Below are 24,507 nucleotides of genomic sequence, written 5' to 3' on the forward strand. Positions count from 1 at the left end.
AGGCAGGAGGAATGATTTTTTTTTAACTTGTTGGATTTGGTGTTTGTGCAACGCTTAAACTTGTTTCCACTGCGTTACTCAGGGAACTGCAAGCGTCAGGTAGATGGCACATAAGTATGACTACCACGTGGGTACCAAATGTAGTAAGCATTTAATTTGTGGTAGCTGGCGAGATTCCGTCAAAACAGTCAATAGATTTAAAGCCCCAATTAGTTTAAAGCCCAATCAAGCTTGGTTTTAACAGTACCTTTAAACTAATTGCCACTTATATCTAGTGACGATCTAGCTGGAAACATGCTAGCTCCCACATATCGTGAGCTCTTAGATTTATCCTGTATCTTCCCCTTTTCACCGTAGTTATGCAAATGTGTTTGGTAAAGGAAAATAAATGTTTATATGCGTCTAAATTTATTTTCTCACCAAAACTGCTTAAGTATAACCAGCTGTTTAAGATAGATCTATCATGCAGGTTCTGTAATGCATCCCACATGTCCTTAGTGACAATCTCATATCTTACCTCAATTAACTGGTCATCTGCAACTAAGCAGCTTATGGTTGCTTATGCGTTGTGCCTATCTGTCTTTCTAAACCCATTCTTGGCTGTTAAACTCTGGGGATAAATTTACTAAGTGGTAATAATGGGCATGATATGATTGGCTGCTCTCTGGCTCTGACCAATCAGTGTGCGCTCAGATATAAAAATGATAACATCTAAGTATTGATTTTAGTACATCCACTGCCCAGGGGCGAGGAAAGAGCTTTGGTGCGGTTAGTACAGTATTTCTCAGGATATTTTTATGTGGGCCTCATGCCTCTAGGAAATACAGCCCCATGTTGATCAGTCTAGTGCTCTGACTTCACCCCTGCAATTTAGGGACCAGTCCTGGCTGGTACTGGAAATTTTGGGTGAAAGGTGAAAATGGCCTTTAGTAAATACTGTGGTTCTGACAACAGTCCATAGTAATAAGCAGGGGTGGCTCAGAGGCGGGGCTGCAGCTCAGTTCAAAATTCAAATAGGGGAGGCACACCAACTGCCAGTGAGTCAGTTTGAAATGACAGTTGGTGGCAGTTGGTGCGGCTGCCCTATTTGAATTTTGAACTGACCTGCAGCCCTGCCTCTGGAGCCGCTACTGGTAATAAGGTATTGCGCTTAGCCAGTGCTACTTTAAACTTTATCTGTCTTCCATTTTTTATTTTTACTCCCTTTGAAATACATTACCACACTGCGCATAAGCGAAATAACCTGTTGTAGAATTTACTTATTTATTCAAACAACAACGCAAAGGGAACATTCTGGGATAAACTTTACTGTGACTACATAACAAAATACTGATTAACAAGAAAAAACAATTCTAGTAAAATTGCACAATAAGGAAAAACTACACAGGGACAATCTTGGGACACAGCCAGTGAAGTCTCCCAGGTATAATCAACTGTAGTTGTTGTCATACACTAGTAATGACCAGTGTTATTTAAAAGCAGGAAGATATTCCGTTAAAGGGGAACAACATCCAGCCGCAAATATCTGCAGGTAAGTTACCCTTGAATAGGTATGTATGAGTTATTGTTTTGGGCTTGGCTTTCTCCGGAAATATCCAGCTGTTGCAGAAACAAGTTGCTGTTCTGTCATCTGCACCAGAAAATCTGCTGTCAAGGTAAAATTTAGCTTAAAGAGAAACTACAGGATTGAGGCTTTCCCCTTTAAATATTATCTTTTGATTAGTGAACATATGGACTCCCACAATCCAGCATAATGCTGACATATATGTGAAACTGTAGTGTGCACCAATTGTGCGGTTCTAAATGCTCACTGACTGAGGATTGGAACATTTGTGCTTTATTGTATAGCAAGCCTCTCGTGTGGTTCTGTGACAGCCGCACCGACTCCAGCAGTAAAACTTGTCAAAATATATCTGGTAACGTTCTGATACTTCAGTATTACATTTCATATGGACACATAATAATCCGTACAATTGCAGCCCCTACTGTAAAAGATCATAGGTCTTTGATGCAGGACCATGACAGAACCAGATATAACTAGCTATGTCTGCTCCAATGCACAAAGCACTGACTTTGCATTCCTTGGCCGTCAGTAAAGTATTATTTCCTCAGGAAAGCAGTACCAGTTGCTCAGTGCATGCAGCCATATTTGTGTAAAAGCCCTTCCCGGGTCACTTACTCCGTGAATGAAAAGTGTGAGGTGTGCTAAAACTTGTTTATTTCAATAAAACATTTACCGCTAACCATTTATGATGGAAGCGAGTTCAACACCATAAAATGTAAAAACTTTCTGACATCTAACAATAACTAGCTTTATACTGTACCTGTAATTATAAGGGCCAATATTCACATCATGTGCTATGGGTGTCCTAATATTCCTATAGAATAAGGCAGCTGGCTGCTAAACAGGATAATATCCTGTATTGTGAATATATCAACCCATTGCAACTGCCCATCTTTCATGGAGATAAAATAGACGATGGTTACCTAGAAAGGAAGAGTATTTTTATATTAAAAGCAATAATACGATGAAGTTGTGCAGGTGCGGCTGTAAGTACAACAGAGACTATACACCATCGTAGTACATGAAGTCAAACATCAACCAAATTACTATCACATTTTGTTTCCGCAATGCCGACTCAGACACCCCACGTCCCTTCCCAAACACATACAACTCATGTTTCACATATTTAATGTAATGTTCGTGCCGCACACATTCCTTGTAATAAATCGGCTTTGTTAGTCACGTAGAATGCTGCGTTCCCATGGTCACATCACATAACGCAATGCTGGAGGAAACATCATTATTTATGTGTATTTCCAAATCCACAGTATGTTGGAAAAAAATTTCTGTTTTGTTTTTAGCACATCAACAAGATCCTGGTAACAGATTCCACCGAATTGCTCTGTGTAGGTCTTCGTTCAGCCCAAGAACCGGGCTACTTCCTCAGCCGCTTGCCCCTAGTTGTCTGCCGCTTGCTCGGGGTTTCTGCTTTAGTGGCGACTTTCCGTTTCTTTGCTTTAGGTGCATTCTGATCACTGCAGACACAGGGTGGGGAGGGGGAGAGAGAGCGAGGTGACATTAATACAATGAGTTACAGGGCGGCAGGAAACCGCTAAACGTGGCAATGCAGGTGCTTAGAAAACAATAGCGTTTATTACTTCCAATCCTCTTCTGAAGTGACCGGCCTGGCGCCATAATTTCTTCTTCTTATGGCCTTATATATGTCCTATATGACATCCCTTCAGGATAAATGATCTGGAGGTGCACGGAAAGATGGCAGCAACTAAAACAGGATTTTAATACCTACCGGTAAATCCTTTTCTCCTAGTCCGTAGAGGATGCTGGGGTCCACTTCAGTACCATGAGGTATAGACGGTTCCGCAGGAGCCATGGGCACTTTAAGACTTTTCAAGGGTGTGAACTGGCTCCTCCCTCTATGCCCCTCCTCCAGACCTCAGTATAGGAACTGTGCCCAGGGAGACGGACATTTCGAGGAAAGGATTTACTTTTAGTTTAACGGTGAGATTCATACCAGCTCACACCTCAACCATGCCGCACACATGGCATTCAACAAACCACATGCCAACGGGCATGAACAATTGGAGCAACATGCTGAAAATAACCGTAACACAACATCTGTATAACTACAAACGGAACAACTGCAGGTAAAGTACGCACTGGGACGGGCGCCCAGCATCCTCTACGGACTAGGAGAAAAGGATTTACCGGTAGGTATTAAAATCCTGTTTTCTCATACATCCTAGAGCATGCTGGGGTCCACTTCAGTACCATGGGGTTATACTAAAGCTCCAGTATGGGCGGGAGAGTGCGGATGACCCTGCAGCACCGATTGACCAAACTTGAGGTCCTCATCGGCCAAGGTGTCAAACTTGGTCAAGGGCAAACACGTTTGCTAAGTTTTACAAGTAGCTGCTCGGCAAAGCTGTAATGCCGAGACCCCCCCGGGCAGCCGCCCATGATGAGCCCACCTTTCTAGTAGAATGGGCATTTACCGACTTCGGTATCGGCAATCCTGCCGTGGAATGAGCGTGCTGAATCGTCCCTCTGATCCAGCGCGCAATAGTCTGCTTAGAAGCAGGACACCCATTCTTGTTGGGAGCATACAGGACAAACAGAGCCTCTGTTTTCCGTATCCGAGCTGTTCTTGCGACATAAATTTTCAAAGCTCTAACCACATCAAGCGACTCTGACGCAGTGAAGGTGTCAGTAGCCACTAGCACCACAATAGGTTGGTTTATGTGGAAAGACGAAACCACCTTTGGAAGAAATTGTTGGCGAGTTCTCAACTCTGCCCTATCTTCATGGAAGATCAGGTAAGGGCTCTTGTGAGACAAGGCCCCCAATTCAGACACCCGCCTTGCGGATGCCAAGGCCAATAGCATGACCACTTTCCAAGTGAGAAACTTCAATTCTATCTCCTGTAGAGGTTCAAACCAATCCGATTGAACGAACTGCAACACCACATTAAGGTCCCATGGTGCCACCGGAGGCACAAATGGAGGTTGGATGTGCAGCACCCCTTTCACGAACGTCTGAACTTCTGGAAGGGAGGCCAATTGTTTTTGAAAGAAAACTGATAAGGCCGAAATCTGGACCTTGATTGAACCCAATCTTAGGCCCGCCTCCACACCTGCCTGCAGAAAATGGAGAAAAACGTCCTAACAAACTCTTCCGTAGGAGCCTTCTTGGATTCACACCAAGACACATATTTTCTCCAAATACGGTGGTAATGTTTAGACGTTACTCCTTTCCTGGCCTGAATAAGAGTGGGGATGACTTCTTTGGGAATACCCTTTCGGGCTAGGATCCGGCGCTCAACAGCTATGCCGTCAAACGTAGCCGCGGTAAGTCTTGATACACGCACGGCCCCTGCTGCAGCAGGTCCTCGCGAAGAGGAAGAGGCCGAGGATCTTCTATGAGCAACTCCTGAAGATCTGGATACCAAGCCCTCCTTGGCCAGTCTGGGACAATGAGGATCTCTCGAACCCTTGTTCTTCTTATGAGCTTGAGAACTTTTGGTATTAGTGGAAGTGGAGGGAAGACATACACCGACCGAAACACCCACTGTGACACCAGTGCATCCACTGCTATTGCTTGAGGGTCTCTCGACCTGGAACAATATCTTTGAAGATTCTTGTTGAGACGAGACGCCATCATGTCTACTTGAGGAATTCCCCAAAGACTTGTCACCTCTGCGAAGACTTCTTGGTGGTGGCCCCACTCTCCTGGATGGAGATCGTGTCTGCTGAGGAAGTCTGCTTCCCAGTTGTCCACTCCCGGAATGAAAATTGCAGACAGAGCTTTTGCATGTCTTTCTGCCCAGAGGAGGATCTTTGTCACCTCTGCCATTGCCGCTCTGCTTTTCGTTCCGCCCTGACGGTTTATGTACGCGACTGCTGTTACATTGTCCGACTGGGTCTGCACGGGTCGATCTTGAAGAAGATGCACCGCTTGTAGAAGGCCGTTGTAAATGGCTCTCAATTCTAGAACGTTTATGTGAGGACAGGTTTCCTGACTTGACCATTTTCCTTGGAAGCTTTTTCCCTGTGTGACTGCTCCCCAGCCTCGGAGACTTGCATCCGTGGTTACTAGGACCCAGTCCTGAATCCCGAACCTGCGTCCCTCTAATAGGTGAGAACTGTGTAGTCACCACAGGAGCGAAATCCTGGCTTTGGAGGACAGGATTATCTTCTGGTGCATGTGTAGGTGGGATCCGGACCACTTGTCCAACAGGTCCCACTGGAAAACTCTGGCATGGAATCGGTCAAACTGTATGGCCTCGAAGAGAAGGTCCTAACAGAACTTTCAAAACTAAAAGTGGAAAAATCAATGGGGCCAGATGGGATACACCCAAGGATACTAAAAGAGCTAAAAGATGTGCTGGTGGCACCATTAACAGAATTATTTAACCAGTCACTAAATACAGGTGCCATTCCAGAGGACTGGAAAAGAGCAAATGTAGTTCCACTGTACAAAAGTGGAAGCAAGGAAGAAGCAAGTAACTACAGACCAGTAAGCCTTACATCAGTAGTAGGGAAAGTAATGGAAAAAAAACTAAAAGAAAGAGTTGTGGAATATATTAAATCAAACAACTTACAGGATCCAAAACAGCATGGATTTACTGGTGGGAGATCATGCCAAACAAATCTTATTGACTTTTTTGACTCTGTGCTGAAAATAATAGATCAAAGGGGAGCTGTAGATGTAGCATATCTAGACTTTAGTAAGGCATTTGATACTGTCCCACATCGCAGACTGCTAAATAAACTTGAAAGCGTGGGGGTGGATTATAAAACAGTTAAATGGATAAGAACCTGGTTGCAGGATAGGAAACAGACAGTTGTAGTAAATGGAGTGCAATCTTTGGAAGGAAATGTTACCAGTGGAGTACCCCAGGGATCTGTACTTGGACCAGTTCTCTTTAATATCTTTGTTGGTGACATTGCAAATGGTATTAAAGGGAAAGTATGCCTTTTTGCAGATGATACAAAGATTTGCAACAGGGTAGACACACCGGGAGGGGTAAAACAAATGATTGATGACCTAGCTAGGCTTGAGAAATGGTCAAGAGCGTGGCAACTACAGTTTAATGCTAAAAATTGCAAAATCATGCACTTGGGTCTCAAAAACCCAAAGGCTAAATATAGTATCAAGGGTACTATAATGGAAACTACTGAGAAGGAAAGGGATTTAGGAGACACTATTTCAAGTGACTTAAAGGCAGGAAAGCAATGCAACAAAGCAATGAGAAAGGCAAGTTAGATGCTTGGTTGCATAGCCAGAGGAATCAGTAGCAGGAAAAAAGAAGTAATAATGCCACTGTATAGGTCATTGGTACGGCCTCATCTTGAATACTGTTTCCAGTTCTGGAGACCATATCTCCAGAATGATATAAATACATTAGAGAGTGTACAAAGAAGGGCAACAAAAATGGTGCATGGCCTACATCACAAAACTTACCAGGAAAGGCTAAAATATCTTAACATGTATAGTTTGGAGGAGAGAAGGGAAAGGGGGGACATGATAGAAACTTTCAAATATACCAAGGGTTTTAACAAAGTTCAGGAGGGAAACATTCTTCAAAGGAAGAGGACTATTAGAACTCGAGGACATACACTAAAACTGGAGGGAGGCAGGTTCAGGGGAAATTTAAGGAAAACTTACTTCACAGAAAGGGTAGTGGACAAGTGGAATAGCCTCCCATCAGAGGTGGTAGAGGCTAAGACTGTAGAGCAATTTAAACATGCTTGGGATAGGCATATGAATATCCCTACAAAAAATTAAGGTTCAAAAAGGGTTGAGATTACCTAAAGTATAAAAAAGGGGCAGACTAGATGGGCCAAGTGGTTCTTATCTGCCGTCAAATTCTATGTTTCTATGTTACCATCTTTCCCAACAACCGAATGCATTGATGGATCGATACTCTTGTTGGTTTCAAAATTTGTTTGACCATTCTCTCGATTTCCAGAGCCTTTTCTACTGGAAGAAATACCCTCTGTACTTCTCTGTCCAGTATCATCCCCAGAAAGGACAATCTTGTCGTCGGTTCCAACTGCGACTTCGGAAAATTCATGATCCAACCGTGTTGTTGGAGTACTGACAGGGAGAGTGCAATGTTCTGCACCAACCGTTCCCTGGATCTCGCTTTTATCAGGAGATCGTCCAGGTAAGGAATTATATTGACTCCTTGTTGTCGAAGGAGGACCATCATCTCTGCCATTATCACCTTGGTGAATACCCTCGGTGCCGTGGAGAGTCCGAACGGCAACGTCTGGAACTGGTAATGGCAATCCTGTACTGCGAATCTCAGATAAGCTTGATGAGGAGGATAAATGGGAACATGTAAGTAAGCATCTTTTATGTCTACTGACACCATGAAGTCCCCTTCCTCCAGACTGGAAATCACTGCCCTCAGGGATTCCATCTTGAACTTGAATCTTTTCAGTTAGAGATTCAGAGATTTCAGGTTTAAAATTGGTCTGACCGAGCCGTCCGGCTTCGGAACTACGAAGAGGCTTGAATAAAACCCTTCTCCCTGTTGTGACACGGGAACCTGGACAATGACTTGATCCTGACATAACTTTTGAATTGCAGCTGTTACTACTTCTCTGTCCGGAAGAGAAGCTGGCAAGGTCGATATGAAAAATCGGCATGGGGGGACGTCTTGAAACTCCAGTTTGTATCCATGGGACACTATTTGCAAGACCCATGGGTCCAGGTCTGACTGAACCCAGAGCTGACTGAAAAGTTTCAGACGTGCTCCCACCCGAGCGGACTCCCGCAAGGGAGCCCCAGCGTCATGCTGCAGATTTGGCAGAAGGTGTTGATTTCTGCTCCTGTGATCCTGGAGACGCTGCGGACTGCTTTCCTCTTCCCCTCCCTCTACCTGCAAAGAAAGGGGAACCTTTACCCTTTTTGTATCTGTTGGGCCGAAAGGACTGCATCTGAGAGTGATGTGTCTTTTTCGCCGGAGCATAAGGCAGGAATGTCGACTTACCTGCGGTAGCCGCAGAGACTAAAGCATCCAGCCCATCTCCAAACAAGGCCTCACCTTTGTACGGGAGAGCCTCCATATTTCTTTTGGAATCTGCGTCAGCATTCCATTGGTGAATCCACAACGCCCTCCTAGCTGAGACTGCCATGGTAGCGGCTTTTGAACCCAAGAGCCCAATATCTTTCATGGCTTCTAGCATGTATGCAGCAGCGTCTTTGATATGACCTAACGTTAGGAGTATCTCGTCTCTATCTATCGTGTCAATATCAGATGACAAATTGTCTGACCATTATTCGATAGCACTACTTACCCACACACAAGCAAGGGTAGGCCTGAGTAGCGTACCATTGGCCACATAAATAGATTTTAACGTAGTCTCCAACTTGCGGTCTGCCGGCTCCTTCAGTGAAGCCGTCCAAGGTGCAGGGAGAATATCCTTTTTAGTTAATCGTGACAGGGCACTGTCTAAAACGGGGGGTGACTCCCACCTTTTCCTGTCCTCTGCAGGGAAAGGATAAGCAACCTGAATTCTTTTGGGAATCTGAAACTTCTTTTCAGGGTTTGCCCAAATTCCCTCAATGAGAGTATTTAGCTCGTGAGAAGGAGGGAAAGTTACATTAATTTTCTCTTCTTTATAAAAATAAGCCTTTTCCTGAGGTACAGGAGGGGCTTCCGTAACTTCCAAAACCTCCCTTATAGCAACAATCATGTATTGAATGCTTTTTGCCAATTTAGGATCTATTCCCCTGGAATCACTAGTGTCGACACAGGAATCAGAGTCCGTGTCGGTATCAGTTTGTACTATTTGTGCAAATGGCCTCTTATGTGACCCAGAGGGATCCCCTGTGGATAAGGCAGAACTATGAAAAATTACATCTTCCACTGATTTTCTCCAATTTTCTGCATGAGACTCAGACTTATCCAATCTTACTGATATGATTCACACTATCACGTAATTCTTTCACCCATTCAGGCTCATGGTGTGTCGGCAATGCCACCACATTACAACTCTGTGTCCCTAAAATGGCTCACTCAGGGGAAGAGCTCCCTGCCTCAGACATGTCACACACGTGCACAACCACACCACAGACACTCCGGGACTTTTAGGGGACAGACCCACAGTAAAATCTGTCAGAAGGACACAGATAGGATTTGCCAGTTCACAACCCAGCGCCAGTGATAAGATATATGTGTAACACAAAATGCCCACAGAACAGTAGCGCTTTTATAATGTTAAATACACAATATAGCACCAAATTACACTGTGCCCCCCCTGTTTTGCACCCTGATACTTGATTCAGAAGTGGAGGAGGACCAGCATTCTTCTCTGCAGTCTGCAAGGAGAGAAAATGTCGCTGAGCAGTGTGCTGGCTTTCTGAAGAAGCCCCGCCCCCGTAATGGCGCGTTTCCCCTCATAGATTTCAATAATAATTTTTATACTGGCGGGGGTAGGACTGTGCCTCAGCAACTTATGTCCCCTTTTTAGCCAGTTTTAGTAGGTCTCATGCTGTCCAGGGCGCCCCCCTCCCCGTGCCCTGCTGTGCCCGTGTTTGATGGGTAGCATGGCGCGCCGCGTTCCCGCCCGCTGCGCGGTACCTTTTCAGCCGTCACGATGAAGATCCTCTTCTTTACACTCACCTGTCTTCTGACTTCTGGCTCTGCAAGGGGGGTGACGGCGGGCTGTGGGAGTAAGCACAAAGCCGCAGCTAGCGTTCAGTACCCTTCAGGAGCTAATGTCCTGTCAGCCAGAAGCAGAGCCATGGAACTATTCAGGAAGTTGGTTCCTACTTCTGCCCCCTAAGTCCCACGAAGCAGGGAGACTGTTGCCAGCAGTCCTCCTTGAAAATAAAAAAACCTAACAAAGTCGAGAAACTCAGTAGAGCTCCCCTGGAGTGCATCCAGTCTGCCTGGGCACAGATTCTAAACTGAGGTCTGGAGGAGGAGCATAGAGGGAGGAGCCAGTTCACACCCTTGAAAAGTCCTAAAGTGCCCATGGCTCCTGCGGAACAGTCTATACCCCATGGTACTGAAGTGGACCCCAGCATCCTCTAGGACGTATGAGAAACATAAATGCCAATAGGAACTGACTGTCATGATAAATGCAACCCCATCCCTTCATCCCACGTCTTATACTTGTCCCCGTTAGCTGGCGCAGGGTCTGCTCATTTCCAGCCCATGAACACAGGAAATAGGACAATCAAAAAGGAACCTGTCACCCACACACCTCCAGCTGTGAACAGACCAATAGCCATCATTTCACTATACATTAGTGAGGCATGAGGTATTTCTTTGTATGCAATTGTAACCATGAGTGGGACCTACCCTACGTCTTTTTTGGCCCAGTTAAAGGAGAATTTCCCTTTCTTTTTAATAACTTTTTTTTCTTCAAAAATTTGACGCTCCATGTTCCAGCTGTAATAGTCGTCACTCTGGTACATTGATAAATATCCCCTCTGCCAGCCTTATGTCGTGGTCAACACAATCCTATGCTGCCAACTACTCCGCAATTGGGCTCTGGGCCCCGATATCACCGATGACCCCAACAGGGCACAGAAGGGGAACCCAGTGTTCTCCAACCTCAGGAGGCCGGGCATCCCCGAATCTTATAAAGCTCACATGTACAGACGGAGCCACGCTCATCTAGGCTTCTCTGCTGCACCTAGGTGCACCAAGTCTTATTAGCATAAGCCTTTCATCTATTGTTCTCAGCTGCAATACAATACAGAGAGAACAATACAGCAGGGGATTAAGTCATTACAGCAGGGGATTAAGTCCGACTGCTCTGGCTCAATTACTCCTATTAAAGTGATAGATGAGCAGGGCTCCATCTGTACCACTTTGTATTACCAAAAATATGTATGTCCGGGGATGAGACTTGATAAAATAAAAACTGTAAAGAGAATTAGTTACATTAATTGAGATGAATTTCACATGATTTGACATCTTCGTCGTCATTTTGTGAACAGTTAAGACACAATATAACTCTTACATAACACAGCACTTTCTCCAGACTGTGGAAGCCTAGAAACTTGGGGATATATTTGGAGAGTGAGGAAAGGATGGAAATAAGACAGAGGGGTCTATTTACTAAGCCTTGGATGGATATAAAGTGGACGGAGATAAAGTACCAGCCAATCAGCTCCTAAGTGTCATTTTTCAAACCCAGCCTGTGACATGGCAGTTAGGTGCTGATTGGCTTGTACTTTGGGGGTCATTCCGAGTTGTTCGCTCGCTAGCTGCTTTTAGCAGCTTTGCACACGCTAAGCCGCCGCCTACTGGGAGTGAATCTTAGCTTATCAAAATTGCGAACGAAAGATTAGCAGAATTGCGAATAGACACTTCTTAGCAGTTTCTGAGTAGCTCCAGACTTACTCGGCATCTGCGATCAGTTCAGTCAGTTTCGTTCCTGGTTTGACGTCACAAACACACCCAGCGTTCGCCCAGACACTCCTCCGTTTCTCCAGCCACTCCCGCGTTTTTCCCAGAAACTGTAGCGTTTTTTCACACACTCCCATAAAACGGCCAGTTTCCGGCCAGAAACACCCACTTCCTGTCAATTACATTACGATCACCAGAACGAAGAAAAAAACCTCGTAATGCCGTGAGTAAAATTCCTAACTGCATAGCAAATTTACTTGGCGCAGTCGCAGTGCGAACATTGCGCATGCGCATTAGCGACTAATCGCTCCGTTGCGAGAAAAAAATAACGAGCGAACTCAGAATGACCCCCTTTATCTTTGCCCACTTTTTCTCCATCCAAAGTTTAGTAAATAGACCCCGCAGACAGCTAAATCACTGATAAATCTAGCCATCATTGAGAGCCCCCTACAAAGTATACACAAGGGAGTACTTGATTCCATCTGGCTTCCTCACTCTCTCTCCTGCGCATTAATGACACAAAGTGGGAGGGGTCAGAGTTCAGACCAACTGTCATTACATTCCAATGTGATGACATCTTTTCTATCAGCAGTTGAATTTATTCTATAGATTACGTCTATATTGGAAGTACTGGAGGTTCAACAACGTTTGTGTATGTTTTATTTATTCATTATCTCACTGCTCTAATAAGTAATGAGAAAAAAAAGCAGCTAAATCCAAGATTTCTTTAACCTTTATGGATCGTGTGTAGTTTACAAATCCTGTGTGTGTCATGTTGTCTGAGTTTTCTATATTTATCCTGTAACTTTATTATAATTAAGATTGATGGCTGTTCTATGAGCAGCGAGTCGCCATCATACTGAATTCCGCCCTTCACAGCCCACAAGGTAAATCCAATACTGGGACCTGCAGTTGATCAAAGTGTTAAGAGAAATGGTATAGCGTGGAGTAGGAATAAAATATGTATTTCCTCTTATTGTGTACACACGATGGCGGATACAACCGACGCCACAACTTTTACCTAGAATTAAAAAGGATTCCATAATGATGTATAACTTGCATGTTGAGGAATAATAGAGGCAAACGTGTTTTTGGGAGATTCTTTTGCAACAAAACAAAAAAAACTGAACTACTGAGCAATAAATCACTGAAACAGAGATTTCAGTTCTGCAAAAGAACTTTTGTAATTTGATCGAATGCCTGATACCTGCCAATGAGAGCCTGAATACATAATAAGCTTTACCACTTTTGTCCAGTACTTCCCAACATGCATTATTAATGGGCCACTTACATAACGTACATATTGATGACTTACATATAACAGCAATGGACTTGCAATCCCAGCTTGGAGGAGTGGGAAAGAGACTCATACTCTATTGCAGAGTCAGTCGTCAGTGAAATGACCCACTGTGCAAGTATCTGCAAACTAAAACAACATTTATCCATGTACAAGCAGTTTGCCACTCCCAGCGGTGCACTATGAACTGATATCTTACAGGGTCAGACATAGAGCGAGTTTATTTCAATCCAAAAATACATCATCACCCCCGTACTTAAATAACAGGCATCCCACTGTGGCACACAATATTTTACATGTATCGCTGCCAACGTGGCAACAAAAATAAGATTTTAAACCTACCGGTAAATCTTTTTCTCGTAGTCCGTAGAGGATGCTGGGGACTCCGTAAGGACCATGGGGATAGACGGGCTCCGCAGGAGACATGGGCACTAAGAAAGAACTTTAGGAATGGGTGTGCACTGGCTCCTCCCTCTATGCCCCTCCTCCAGACCTCAGTTAGAGAAACTGTGGCCAGAGGAGACGGACAGTACGAGGAAAGGATTTTTGTTAATCCAAGGGCAAGATTTATAGCAGCCACACCAATCACACCGTATAACTTGTGATATACTACCCAGTTAACAGTATGAAACAACACAGCATTAGACCGAGACCGATGCAACTATAACATAACCCTTATGTAAGCAAAACTACATACAAGTCCTGCAGAAATAGTCCGCACTTGGGACGGGCGCCCAGCATCCTCTACGGACTAGGAGAAAAAGATTTACCGGTAGGTTTAAAATCTTATTTTTTCTAACGTCCTAGAGGATGCTGGGGACTCCGTAAGGACCATGGGGATTATACCAAAGCTCCCAAACGGGCGGGAGAGTGCGGATGACTCTGCAGCACCGATTGAGCAAACATGAGGTCCTCCTCAGCCAGGGTGTCAAACCTATAGAACTTTGCAAAGGTGTTTGACCCCACCAAGTAGCAGCTCGACACAGTTGCAATGCCGAGACGCCTCGGGCAGCCGCCCAAGAAGAGCCCACTTTCCTAGTGGAATGGGCCCTAACCGATTTCGGTAACTGCAATCCAGCCGTAGAATGAGCCTGCTGAATCGTGTTACAGATCCAGCGAGCAATAATCTGCTTTGAAGCAGGAGCGCCAACTTTGTTGGCTGCATACAGGACAAACAGTGCTTCTGTTTTCCTAACCCTAGCCGTTCTGGCCACATAAATTTTCAAAGCCCTGACCACATCAAGGGACTTGGAATCCTCCACATCCCGAGTAGCCACAGGCACCACAATAGGTTGGTTCATATGAAAAGATGACACCACCTTTGGCAAAAATTGAGGACGGGTCCGCAATTCCGCTCTATCCATATGGAAAACCAGATAGGGACTTTTATGAGACAAAGCCGCCAATTCTGACACTCGCCTAGCCGAAGCCAAGGCCAACAACATGACCACTTTCCAAGTGAGATATTTTAACTCCACCGTTTTAAGCGGTTCAAACCAGTGCGACTTAAGGAAACTCAACACCACGTTAAGGCCCCAAGGCACTACCGGAGGTACAAAAGGAGGCTGAATATGCAGTACTCCCTTCACAAAAGTGTGCACTTCTGGGAGAGAAGCTAATTCCTTCTGAAAGAAAATGGATAAGGCCGAAATCTGAACCTTAATGGAGCCTAATTATAGGCCCATGTTCACTCCAGTTTGTAGGAAGTGAAGGAAACGGCCCAGATGGAATTCTTCCGTAGGAGCATTCCTGGCCTCACACCAAGAAACATACTTTCGCCATACATGGTGATAATGTTTAGCTGTCACGTCTTTCCTAGCCTTTATCAGAGTAGGAATGACCTCATCCGGAATGCCCTTTTCCGCTAGGATCCGGCGTTCAACCGCCATGCCGTCAAACGCAGCCGCGGTAAGTCTTGGAACAGACAGGGTCCCTGTTGTAACAGGTCCTGTCTTAGAGGAAGAGGCCACGGCTCTTCCGTGAGCATCTCTTGGAGATCCGGATACCAGGCCCTTCGTGGCCAATCCGGAACAATGAGAATTGTCCGCACTCCTCTTTTTCTTATGATTCTAAACACCTTTGGGATGAGAGGAAGAGGAGGAAACACATAGACCGACTGGAACACCCACAGTGTCACTAGGGCGTCCACAGCCACTGCCTGAGGGTCTCTTGACCTGGCGCAATACCTCTGTAGCTTTTTGTTGAGGCGGGACGCCATCATGTCTATCTGTGGCAGCCCCCACTGACTTGCAATCTGTGCGAAGACTTCCTGATGAAGTCCCCACTCTCCTGGATGCAGGTCGTGTCTGCTGAGGAAGTCTGCTTCCCAGTTGTCCACTCCCGGAATGAACACTGCTGACAGTGCGCTTACATGATTCTCCGCCCAGCGGAGAATCCTGGTGGCCTCTGCCATGGCCACTCTGTTCCTTGTGCCGCCTTGGCGGTTTACGTGAGCCACTGCGGTGATGTTGTCTGACTGGATCAGAACCGGTAGGTTGCGAAGCAAGGTCTCCGCTTGCTGAAGGGAGTTGTATATGGCCCTCAGCTCCAGGATGTTGATGTGAAGACAAGTCTCTTGACTTGACCAAAGACCTTGGAAGTTTCTTCCCTGTGTGACTGCTCCCCAAACTCGGAGGCTCGCGTCCGTGGTTACCAGAATCCAGTCCTGGATTGCGAACCTGCGACCCTCCAGAAGGTGAGCACTCTGCAGCCACCATAGGAGAGACACCCTGGCCCTGGGGGACAGGGTGATTAACTGATGCATCTGTAGATGTGACCCGGACCACTTGTCCAGTAGATCCCACTGGAAGGTCCTCGCATGGAACCTGCCGAAGGGAATGGCTTCGTTAGATGCCACCATCTTTCCCAGGACTCGAGTGCAGTGATGCACTGACACTTGTTTTGGTTTCAATAGGTTCCTGACCAGAGTCATGAGTTCCTGGGCCTTTTCTATCGGAAGATAAACTCTTTTCTGGTCCGTATCCAGAATCATGCCCAAGAAGGGCAGACGAGTCGTAGGAACCAACTGTGACTTCGGGATATTGAGAATCCAGCCGTGCTGCTGCAACACCGTCAGCGAAAGTGACACGCTGTTCAGCAACTGCTCTCGTGATCTCGCTTTTATGAGGAGATCGTCCAAGTACGGGATAATTGTGACACCCTGCTTGCGCAGGAGCTCCATCATTTCCGCCATTACCTTGGTGAAAATCCTCAGGGCCGTGGAAAGCCCAAACGGCAACGTCTGAAATTGGTAATGACAATCCTGTACCGCAAATCTCAGGTACGCCTGATGAGGTGGATATATGGGAACATGAAGGTAAGCATCCTTTATGTCCAGAGACACCATAAAATCCCTCCCTTCCACGCTGGCGATGACCGCTTTGAGCGATTCCATTTTGAACTTGAACCTTTTCAAGTATAGGTTCAGAGATTTTAAATTTAAAATGGGTCTGACCGAACCGTCCGGTTTCGGGACCACAAATAGAGTTGAGTAATACCTTGTTGAAGTAGGGGAACCTTGATTACCACCTGCTGAAGATACAATTTTTGAATTGCATTTAACACTAACTCCCTTTCTGGGGGAGAAGTCGGTAGGGCCGATTTGAAAAACCGGCGAGGAGGCACCTCTTCGAATTCCAGCTTGTAACCCTGGGAAACAATCTCTATTGCCCAGGGATCCACCTGTGAGTGTACCCAGATGTGGCTGAAAACTCGAAGACGTGCCCCAGGGGAGGACTCCCTTAGCGGAGCCCCAGCGTCATGCTGTGGATTTTGCAGAGGCTGGGGAGGACTTCTGTTCCTGGGAACTAGCTGTGTTGTGCAGCTTTTTCCCTCTGCCCCTACCTCTGGTAATAAAGGACGCTCCTCGTCCTCTCTTGTTTCTCTGCGACCGAAAGGACTGCATACGATAATGTGGCGCTTTCTTAGGCTGTGAGGGAATATAAGGCAAAAAATTTGATTTACCAGCTGTAGCTGTGGAGACTAGGTCCGAGAGCCCTTCTCCAAACAATTCCTCACCCTTGTAAGGTAAAACCCTCCATGTGCCTCTTTGAGTCGGCATCACCCGTCCATTGCTTGGTCCATAGGACACGTCTAGCAGAGATTGACATAGCATTGACTCTAGAGCCCAGTAGACCAATGTCCCTTTGAGCATCTCTCATATATATCAGACAGCATCTTTTATATGTCCCAGGGTCAATAAAATGGTATCCTTATCCAGGGTTTCCATTTCCTCAGATAATGTATCTGTCCACGCTGCTACAGCGCTACAAACCCATGCCGACGCAATTGCCGGTCTGAGTAAGGCACCAGAATGCGTGTAAATGGACTTCAAAGTACCTTCCTGCTTGCGATTCGCAGGATCCCTGAGGGTAGCTGTATCTTGGGATGGCAGCGCAACCTTTTTGGATAAGCGCGTCAACGCCTTGTCCACCCTAGGGGAGGATTCCCATCGTATCCTGTCCTTAGCCGGGAAAGGATACGTTATAAGAATCCTTTTGGGAATCTGCAGTTTTTTTGTCTGGAGATTCCCAAGCTTTTTCACACAACTCATTTAGCTCATGAGAAGGGGGAAAGGTTATCTCAGCTTTCTTCCCCTTAAAATAAGATTTTACTTACCGATAAATCTATTTCTCGTAGTCCGTAGTGGATGCTGGGGACTCCGTAAGGACCATGGGGATATAGCGGCTCCGCAGGAGACAGGGCACAATAATAAAAGCTTTAGGATCAGGTGGTGTGCACTGGCTCCTCCCCCTATGACCCTCCTCCAAGCCTCAGTTAGGATACTGTGCCCGGACGAGCGTGCATAATAAGGAAGGATATTGAATCCCGGGTAAGACTCATACCAGCCACACCAATTACACCGTACAACCTGTGATCTGAACCCAGTTAACAGTATGATAACAACGAAGGAGCCTCTGACAAGATGGCTCACAACAAGAATAACCCGATTTTTGTAACAATAACTATGTACAAGTATTGCAGACAATCCGCACTTGGGATGGGCGCCCAGCATCCACTACGGACTACGAGAAATAGATTTATCGGTAAGTAAAATCTTATTTTCTCTGACGTCCTAGTGGATGCTGGGGACTCCGTAAGGACCATGGGGATTATACCAAAGCTCCCAAACGGGCGGGAGAGTGCGGATGACCCTGCAGCACCGAATGAGAGACTCCATGTCCTCCTCAGCCAGGGTATCAAATTTGTAGAATTTAGCAAACGTGTTTGCCCCTGACCAAGTAACTGCTCGGCAAAGTTGTAAAGCCGAGACCCCTCGGGCAGTCGCCCAAGATGAGCCCCCTTCCTTTTGGAATGGGCTTTTACAGATTTTGGCTGTAGCAGGCCTGCCACAGAATGTGTAAACTGAATTGTATTACAAATCCAGCGAGCAATCGTCTGCTTAGAAGCAGGAGCACCCATCTTGTTGGGTGCATACAGGCTAAACAGCGAGTCAGATTTTCTGACTCCAGCCGTCCTGGAAACATATTTTTCAGGGCCCTGACAACGTCAAGTAACTTGGAGTCCTCCAAGTCCCTAGTACCCGCAGGTACCACAATAGGTTGGTTCATGTGAAAAACAGAAAACACCTTAAGGAGAAATTGAGGACGAGTCCTCAATTCTGCCCTGTCAGAATGAAAAATTAAGTAAGGGCTTTATATATGATAAAGCCGCCAATTCTGACACACGCCTGGCTGAAGCCAGGGCTAATAGCATCGTCACCTTCCATGTGAGATATTTTAAGTCCACAGTGGTGAGTGGTTCAAACCAATGTGACTTTAGGAAACTCAAAACAACATTGAGATCCCAAGGTGCCACTGGGGCACAAAATGAGGCTGTATATGCAGTATCCCTTTTACAAACATCTGAACGTCAGGCACTAAAGCCAGTTCTTTCTGGAAGAAATTTGACAGGGCCGAAATTTGAACCTTAATGGACCCTAATTTTAGGCCCATAGACAGTCCTGTTTTCAGGAAATGTAGGAAACGACCCAGTTGGAATTCCTCTGTAGGGGCCTTCTTGGCCTCACACCACGCAACATATCTTCACCAAATGCGGTGAAAATGTTTTGCGGTTACATCCTTCCTGTCTTCGACCAGGGTAGGGATGACTTCATCTGGAATGCCCTTTCAGGATCCGGCGTTCAACCGCCATGCCGTCAAACGCGGCCGCGGTAAGTCTTGGAACAGACAAGGCCCCTGCTGGAGCAGGTCCTTTCTTAAAGGTAGAGGCCACGGGTCTTCCGTGAACATCTCTTGAAGTTTCGGGTACCAAGTCCTTCTTGGCCAATCCGGAACCACGAGTATCGTTCTTACTCATCTCCCTCTTATGATTCTCAGTACTTTTGGTATGAGAGGCATAGGAGGGAACACATACTCTGACTGGTACACCCACAGTGTTACCAGAGCGTCCACCGCTATTGCCTGAGGGTCCCTTGACCTGGCGCAATATCTGTCTAGTTTTTTGTTCAGGCGGGACGCCATCATGTCCACCTTTGGTTTTTCCCAACGGTTTACAATCATGTGGAAGACTTCCCGATGAAGTCCCCACTCTCCCGGGTAGAGGTCATGCCTGCTGAGGAAGTCTGCTTCCCAGTTTTCCACTCCCGGAATGAACACTGCTGAGAGTGTTATCACATGATTTTTCGCCCAGCGAAGAATCCTTGTAGTTTCTGCCATTTCCCTCCTGCTTCTTGTGCCGCCCTGTTTACGTGGGCGACTGCCGTGATGTTGTCCCACTGGATCAATACCGGCTGACCTTGAAGCAGAGGTCTTGCTAAGCTTAGAGCATTGTAAATTGCCCTTAGCTCCAGTATATTTATGTGGAGAGAAGTCTCCAGACTTGATCACACTCTCTGGAAATTTTTTCCTTGTGTGACTGCTCCCCAGCCACTCAGGCTGGCATCCGTGGTCACCAGGACCCAGTCCTGAATGCCGAATCTGCGGCCCTTTCATAGATGAGCACTCTGCAGCCACCGCAGAAGAAACACCCTTGTCCTTGGAGACAGGGTTATCCGCTGATGCATCTGAAGATGCGATCCGGACCATTTTTCCAGCAGATCCCACGGAAAGGTTCTTGCGTGAAATCTACCGAATGGGATCGCTTTGTAAGAAACCACCATTTTTCACAGGATCCTTGTGCAATGATGCACTGATACTTTTCCTGGTTTTAGGAGGTTCCTGACTAGCTCGGATAACTCCCTGGCTTTCTTCTCCGGGAGAAAACATCCTTTTCTGGACTGTGTCCAGAATCATCCCTAGGAACAGTAGACGTGTCGTCGGAAAATTTTTTGGGAATATTTAGAATCCACTCGTGCTGTCGTAGAACTACTTAAGATAGTGCTACTCCGACCTCCAACTGTTCTCTGGACCTTGCCTTTATCAGGAAAGCGTCCATATTTCTTTTAAGAAGAATCATAATTTCGGCCATTACCTTGGTAAAGACCCGGGGTGCCGTGGACAATCCAAACGGCAGCGTCTGAACTGATAGTGACAGTTCTGTACCACGAACCTGAGGTACCCTTGGTGAGAAGGCAAATTTGGACATGTAGGTAAGCGTCCCTGATATCCAGTGACACCATATCGTCCCCTTCTTCCTGGTTCGCTATCACTACTCTGAGTGACTCCATCTTGATTTGAACGCTTGTATGTAAGTGTTCAAATATTTCAGATCTCACCGAGCCGTCTGGCTTCAGTACCACAATATAGTGTGGAATAATACCCCTTCCCTTGTTGTAGAAGGGGTACTTTGATTATCACCTGCTGGGAATACAGCCTGTGAATTGTTCCCAATACTGCCTCCCTGTCGGAGGGAGACGTTGGTAAAGCAGACTTCAGGAACTTGTGAGGGGGAGACGTCTCGAATTTCCAATGTACACCTGGGATACTACGTGTAGGATCCAGGAGTCCACTTGTGAGTGAGCCCCCTGCGTGCTGAAACTCTTGAGATGACCCCCTACCGCACCTGAGTCCGCTTGTACTGCCCCATCATGCTGCGGACTTGGCAGAAGCTGTGGAGGGCTTCTGTTCCTGGGAATGGGCTGCCTGCTGCAGTCTTCTTCCCTTTCCTCTACCCCTGGGCAGATATGACTGGCCCTTTTGCCCGCCTGCCCTTATGGGGACGAAAGGACTGAGACTGAAAAGACTGTGTCCTTTTCTGCTGAGATGTGACTTGGGGTAACAAAAGGTGGATTTTTCAGCTGTTGCCATGGCCACCAGGTCCGATGGACCGCCCCTTTATACGGCAATACTTCCATGTGCCGTCTGGAATCTGCATCACCTGACCACTGTCGTGTCTTCGTCTGGCAGATGTGGACATCACATTTACTCTTGATGCCAGAATGCAAATATCCCTCTGCGCATCTCGCATATATAGAAATGCATCTATAGTCAATAAAATCTTGTCCCTGTCAAGGGTATCAATATTTTCAGTCAGGAAATCCGACCAAGCCCCCTCAGCGCTGCACATCCAGGCTGAGGCGATTGCTGGTCGTAGTATAACACCAGTATGTGTGTATATACTTTTAGGATATTTTTCAGCTTCCTATCAGCTGGCTCCTTGAGGGCTGCCGTATCTGGAGACGGTAACGCCCCTTGTTTTTATAAGCGTGTGAGCGCCTTATCCACCCTAAGGTGTGTTTCCCAACTCGCCCTAACTTCTGGCGGGAAAGGGTATACCGCCAATAATTTTCTATCGGAGGAAACCCACGTATCATCACACACTTCATTTAATTTATCTGATTCAGGAAAAACTACAAGTAGTTTATTCACACCCTACATAATACCCTTATTTGTGGTACTTGTAGTATCAGAAATATGTAACACCTCCTTCATTGCCCTTAACATGAAACGTGTGGCCCTAAAGGAAAATACGTTTGTTTATTCACCGTCGACACTGGAGTCAGTGTCCGTGTCTGTGTCAACCGACTGAGGTAAATGGGCGTTTTTACAAGCCCCTGACGGTGTCTGAGACGCCTGGACAGGTACTAATTTGTTTGCCGGCCGTCTCATGTCGTCAACCGACCTTGCAGCGTGTTGACATTATCACGTAATTCCTAAATAAGCCATCCATTCCAGTGTCGACTCCCTAGAGAGTGACATCACCAATACAGGCAATTTGCTCCGCCTCCTCACCAACATCGTCCTCCTACATGTCGACACACACGTACCGACACACAGCACACACACAGGGAATGCTCTGATAGAGGACAGGACCCCACTAGCCCTTTGGGGAGACAGAGGGAGAGTTTGCCAGCACACACCAAAAACGCTACAATTATACAGGGACAACCCCTTATACAAGTGTTTTCCCTTATAGCATTTTTATATATGTAATCATATTGCCAAATAAGTGCCCCCCCCTCTCTGTTTTAACCCTGTTTCTGTAGTGCAGTGCAGGGGAGAGCCTGGGAGCCTTCCTCACAGCAGAGCTGAGCAGGAAAATGGCGCCGTGTGCTGAGGAGAATAGGCCCCGCCCCTTTTCGGCGGGCTCTTCTCCCGGAGTTTGTGAGATCTGGCAGGGGTTAAATACATCCATATAGCCTCAAGGGCTATATGTGATGTATTTTAGCCATAAAAAGGTATTATACATTGCTGCCCAGGGCGCCCCCCCCAGCGCCCTGCACCCTCAGTGACAGTTGGTGACTGTTGGTGAAGTGTGCTGACAACAATGGCGCACAGCTGCAGTGCTGTGCGCTACCTTATGAAGACTGAAAGTCTTCTGCCGCCTGTTTCTGGACCTCTGGACCTCTTCAACTTCGGCATCTGCAAGGGGGGTCGGCGGCACGGCTCCGGGACGAACCCCAGGGTGAGACCTGTGTTCCGACTCCCTCTGGAGCTAATGGTGTCCAGTAGCCTAAGAAGCAAATCCATCCTGCACGCAGGTGAGTTTACTTCTCTCCCCTAAGTCCCTCGTAGCAGTGAGCCTGTTGCCAGCAGGTCTCACTGAAAGAAAAAAACCTAACTTAAACTTTTATTCTAAGCAGCTCAGGAGAGCCACCTAGATTGCACCCTTCTCGGCCGGGCACAAAAATCTAACTGAGGCTTGGAGGAGGGTCATAGGGGGAGGAGCCAGTGCACACCACCTGATCCTAAAGCTTTTATTATTGTGCCCTGTCTCCCGCGGAGCCGCTATATCCCCATGGTCCTTACGGAGTCCCCAGCATCCACTAGGACGTCAGAGAAACATATGTACCCTTTTAATTCTGGGACAGAGGGGTCCTCAGTGATATGCAAAACATCTTTTATTGCAATAATCATATATCGAATACTCTTAGCCAATTTCGGCTGTACTTTTGCACCATAGTAGTCGACACTGGAGTCAGAATCCGTGTCGGTATCAGTGTCTACAATTTGGGATAGTGGGCGCTTTTGAGACCCTGACGGTCCCTGCGACATAAGGACAGACATGGATTGATTCCCTGTCTGTTCCCTAGCTTCAGCTTTGTCTAATCTTTTGTGCAATAAATTCACATTAGCATTTAAAACATTCCACATATCCATCCAGTCAGGTGTCGGTGTAGTGGACGGAGACACCCTAATCATTTGCTCCACCTCCTCACTAGGAAAGCCTTCTACCTCAGACATGTCGACACACACATACCGACACACCACACACTCAGGGAATCCTCTTATCTGAAGACAGGTTCCCCACCAGGCCCTTTGGAGAGACGGAGAGAGAGTATGCCAGCACACACCCAGCGCTATATGACCCAGGAAAAAACACAATCAATATATGTTTACCCAGCAGCGCTTTTGTATATATATGTATCTGCGCCAAATTATGTGCCCCCCCCTTCTTTAAAACCCTCTTTCACTGTGGATAAGCAGGGGAGAGTCCGGGGAGCTTCCTCTCAGCGCTGTGCTGTGGAGAAAATGGCGCTGGTGAGTGCTGAGGGAGAAGCCCCGCCCCCTCAGCGGCGGGCTTCTATCCCGCTCAAATATATAAAAACTTGGCGTGGGCTCTCTATATATACAGTGCCCAGCTGTATATATAGTTATTTTTGCCAATAGGAGGTCTATATGCTGCCCAGGGCGCCCCCCCTGCGCCCTGCACCCTTACAGTGACTGCCGTGTGTGAGGTGTATGGGAGCAATGGCGCACAGCGTTACTGCTGTGCATTACCTCAGTGAAGATCATGAAGTCTTCTGCCGCCTGAAGTCTTCTTTTCTTCTCATACTCACCCGGCTTCTATCTTCCGGCTCTGCGAGGAGGGAGACGGCGGCGCGGCTCTGGGACGGACGGCGAGGGTGAGACCTGCGTACCAATCCCTCTGGAGCTAATGGTGTCCAGTAGCCTAAGAAACAGAGCCCAGCAT

The 24,507-nt window shown here is 46.7% G+C and overlaps 1 protein-coding gene across 4 annotated transcripts in view; it reads right to left on the reverse strand.

Moving 5' to 3' along the window:
* Positions 1 to 1,287: 1,287 nt before the first annotated feature.
* The window catches only part of RAD18 (RAD18 E3 ubiquitin protein ligase), a 543,966-nt gene continuing 520,746 nt past the window's right edge, over positions 1,288 to 24,507 (reverse strand). For 3 of the 4 annotated variants that reach the window (XM_063941263.1, XM_063941261.1, XM_063941264.1), the window contains one exon: positions 1,288 to 3,039. In XM_063941263.1, coding sequence (XP_063797333.1) covers positions 2,940 to 3,039 — 100 coding nt within the window. In that variant the 3' untranslated portion in view covers positions 1,288 to 2,939. The remainder of the gene's footprint in view (positions 3,040 to 24,507) is intronic. The other variant, XM_063941262.1, reaches the window with a different exon arrangement.

This window comes from Pseudophryne corroboree, chromosome 9 (assembly GCF_028390025.1).
Source record: "Pseudophryne corroboree isolate aPseCor3 chromosome 9, aPseCor3.hap2, whole genome shotgun sequence".
Taxonomy (NCBI): Eukaryota; Metazoa; Chordata; class Amphibia; order Anura; family Myobatrachidae; genus Pseudophryne; species Pseudophryne corroboree.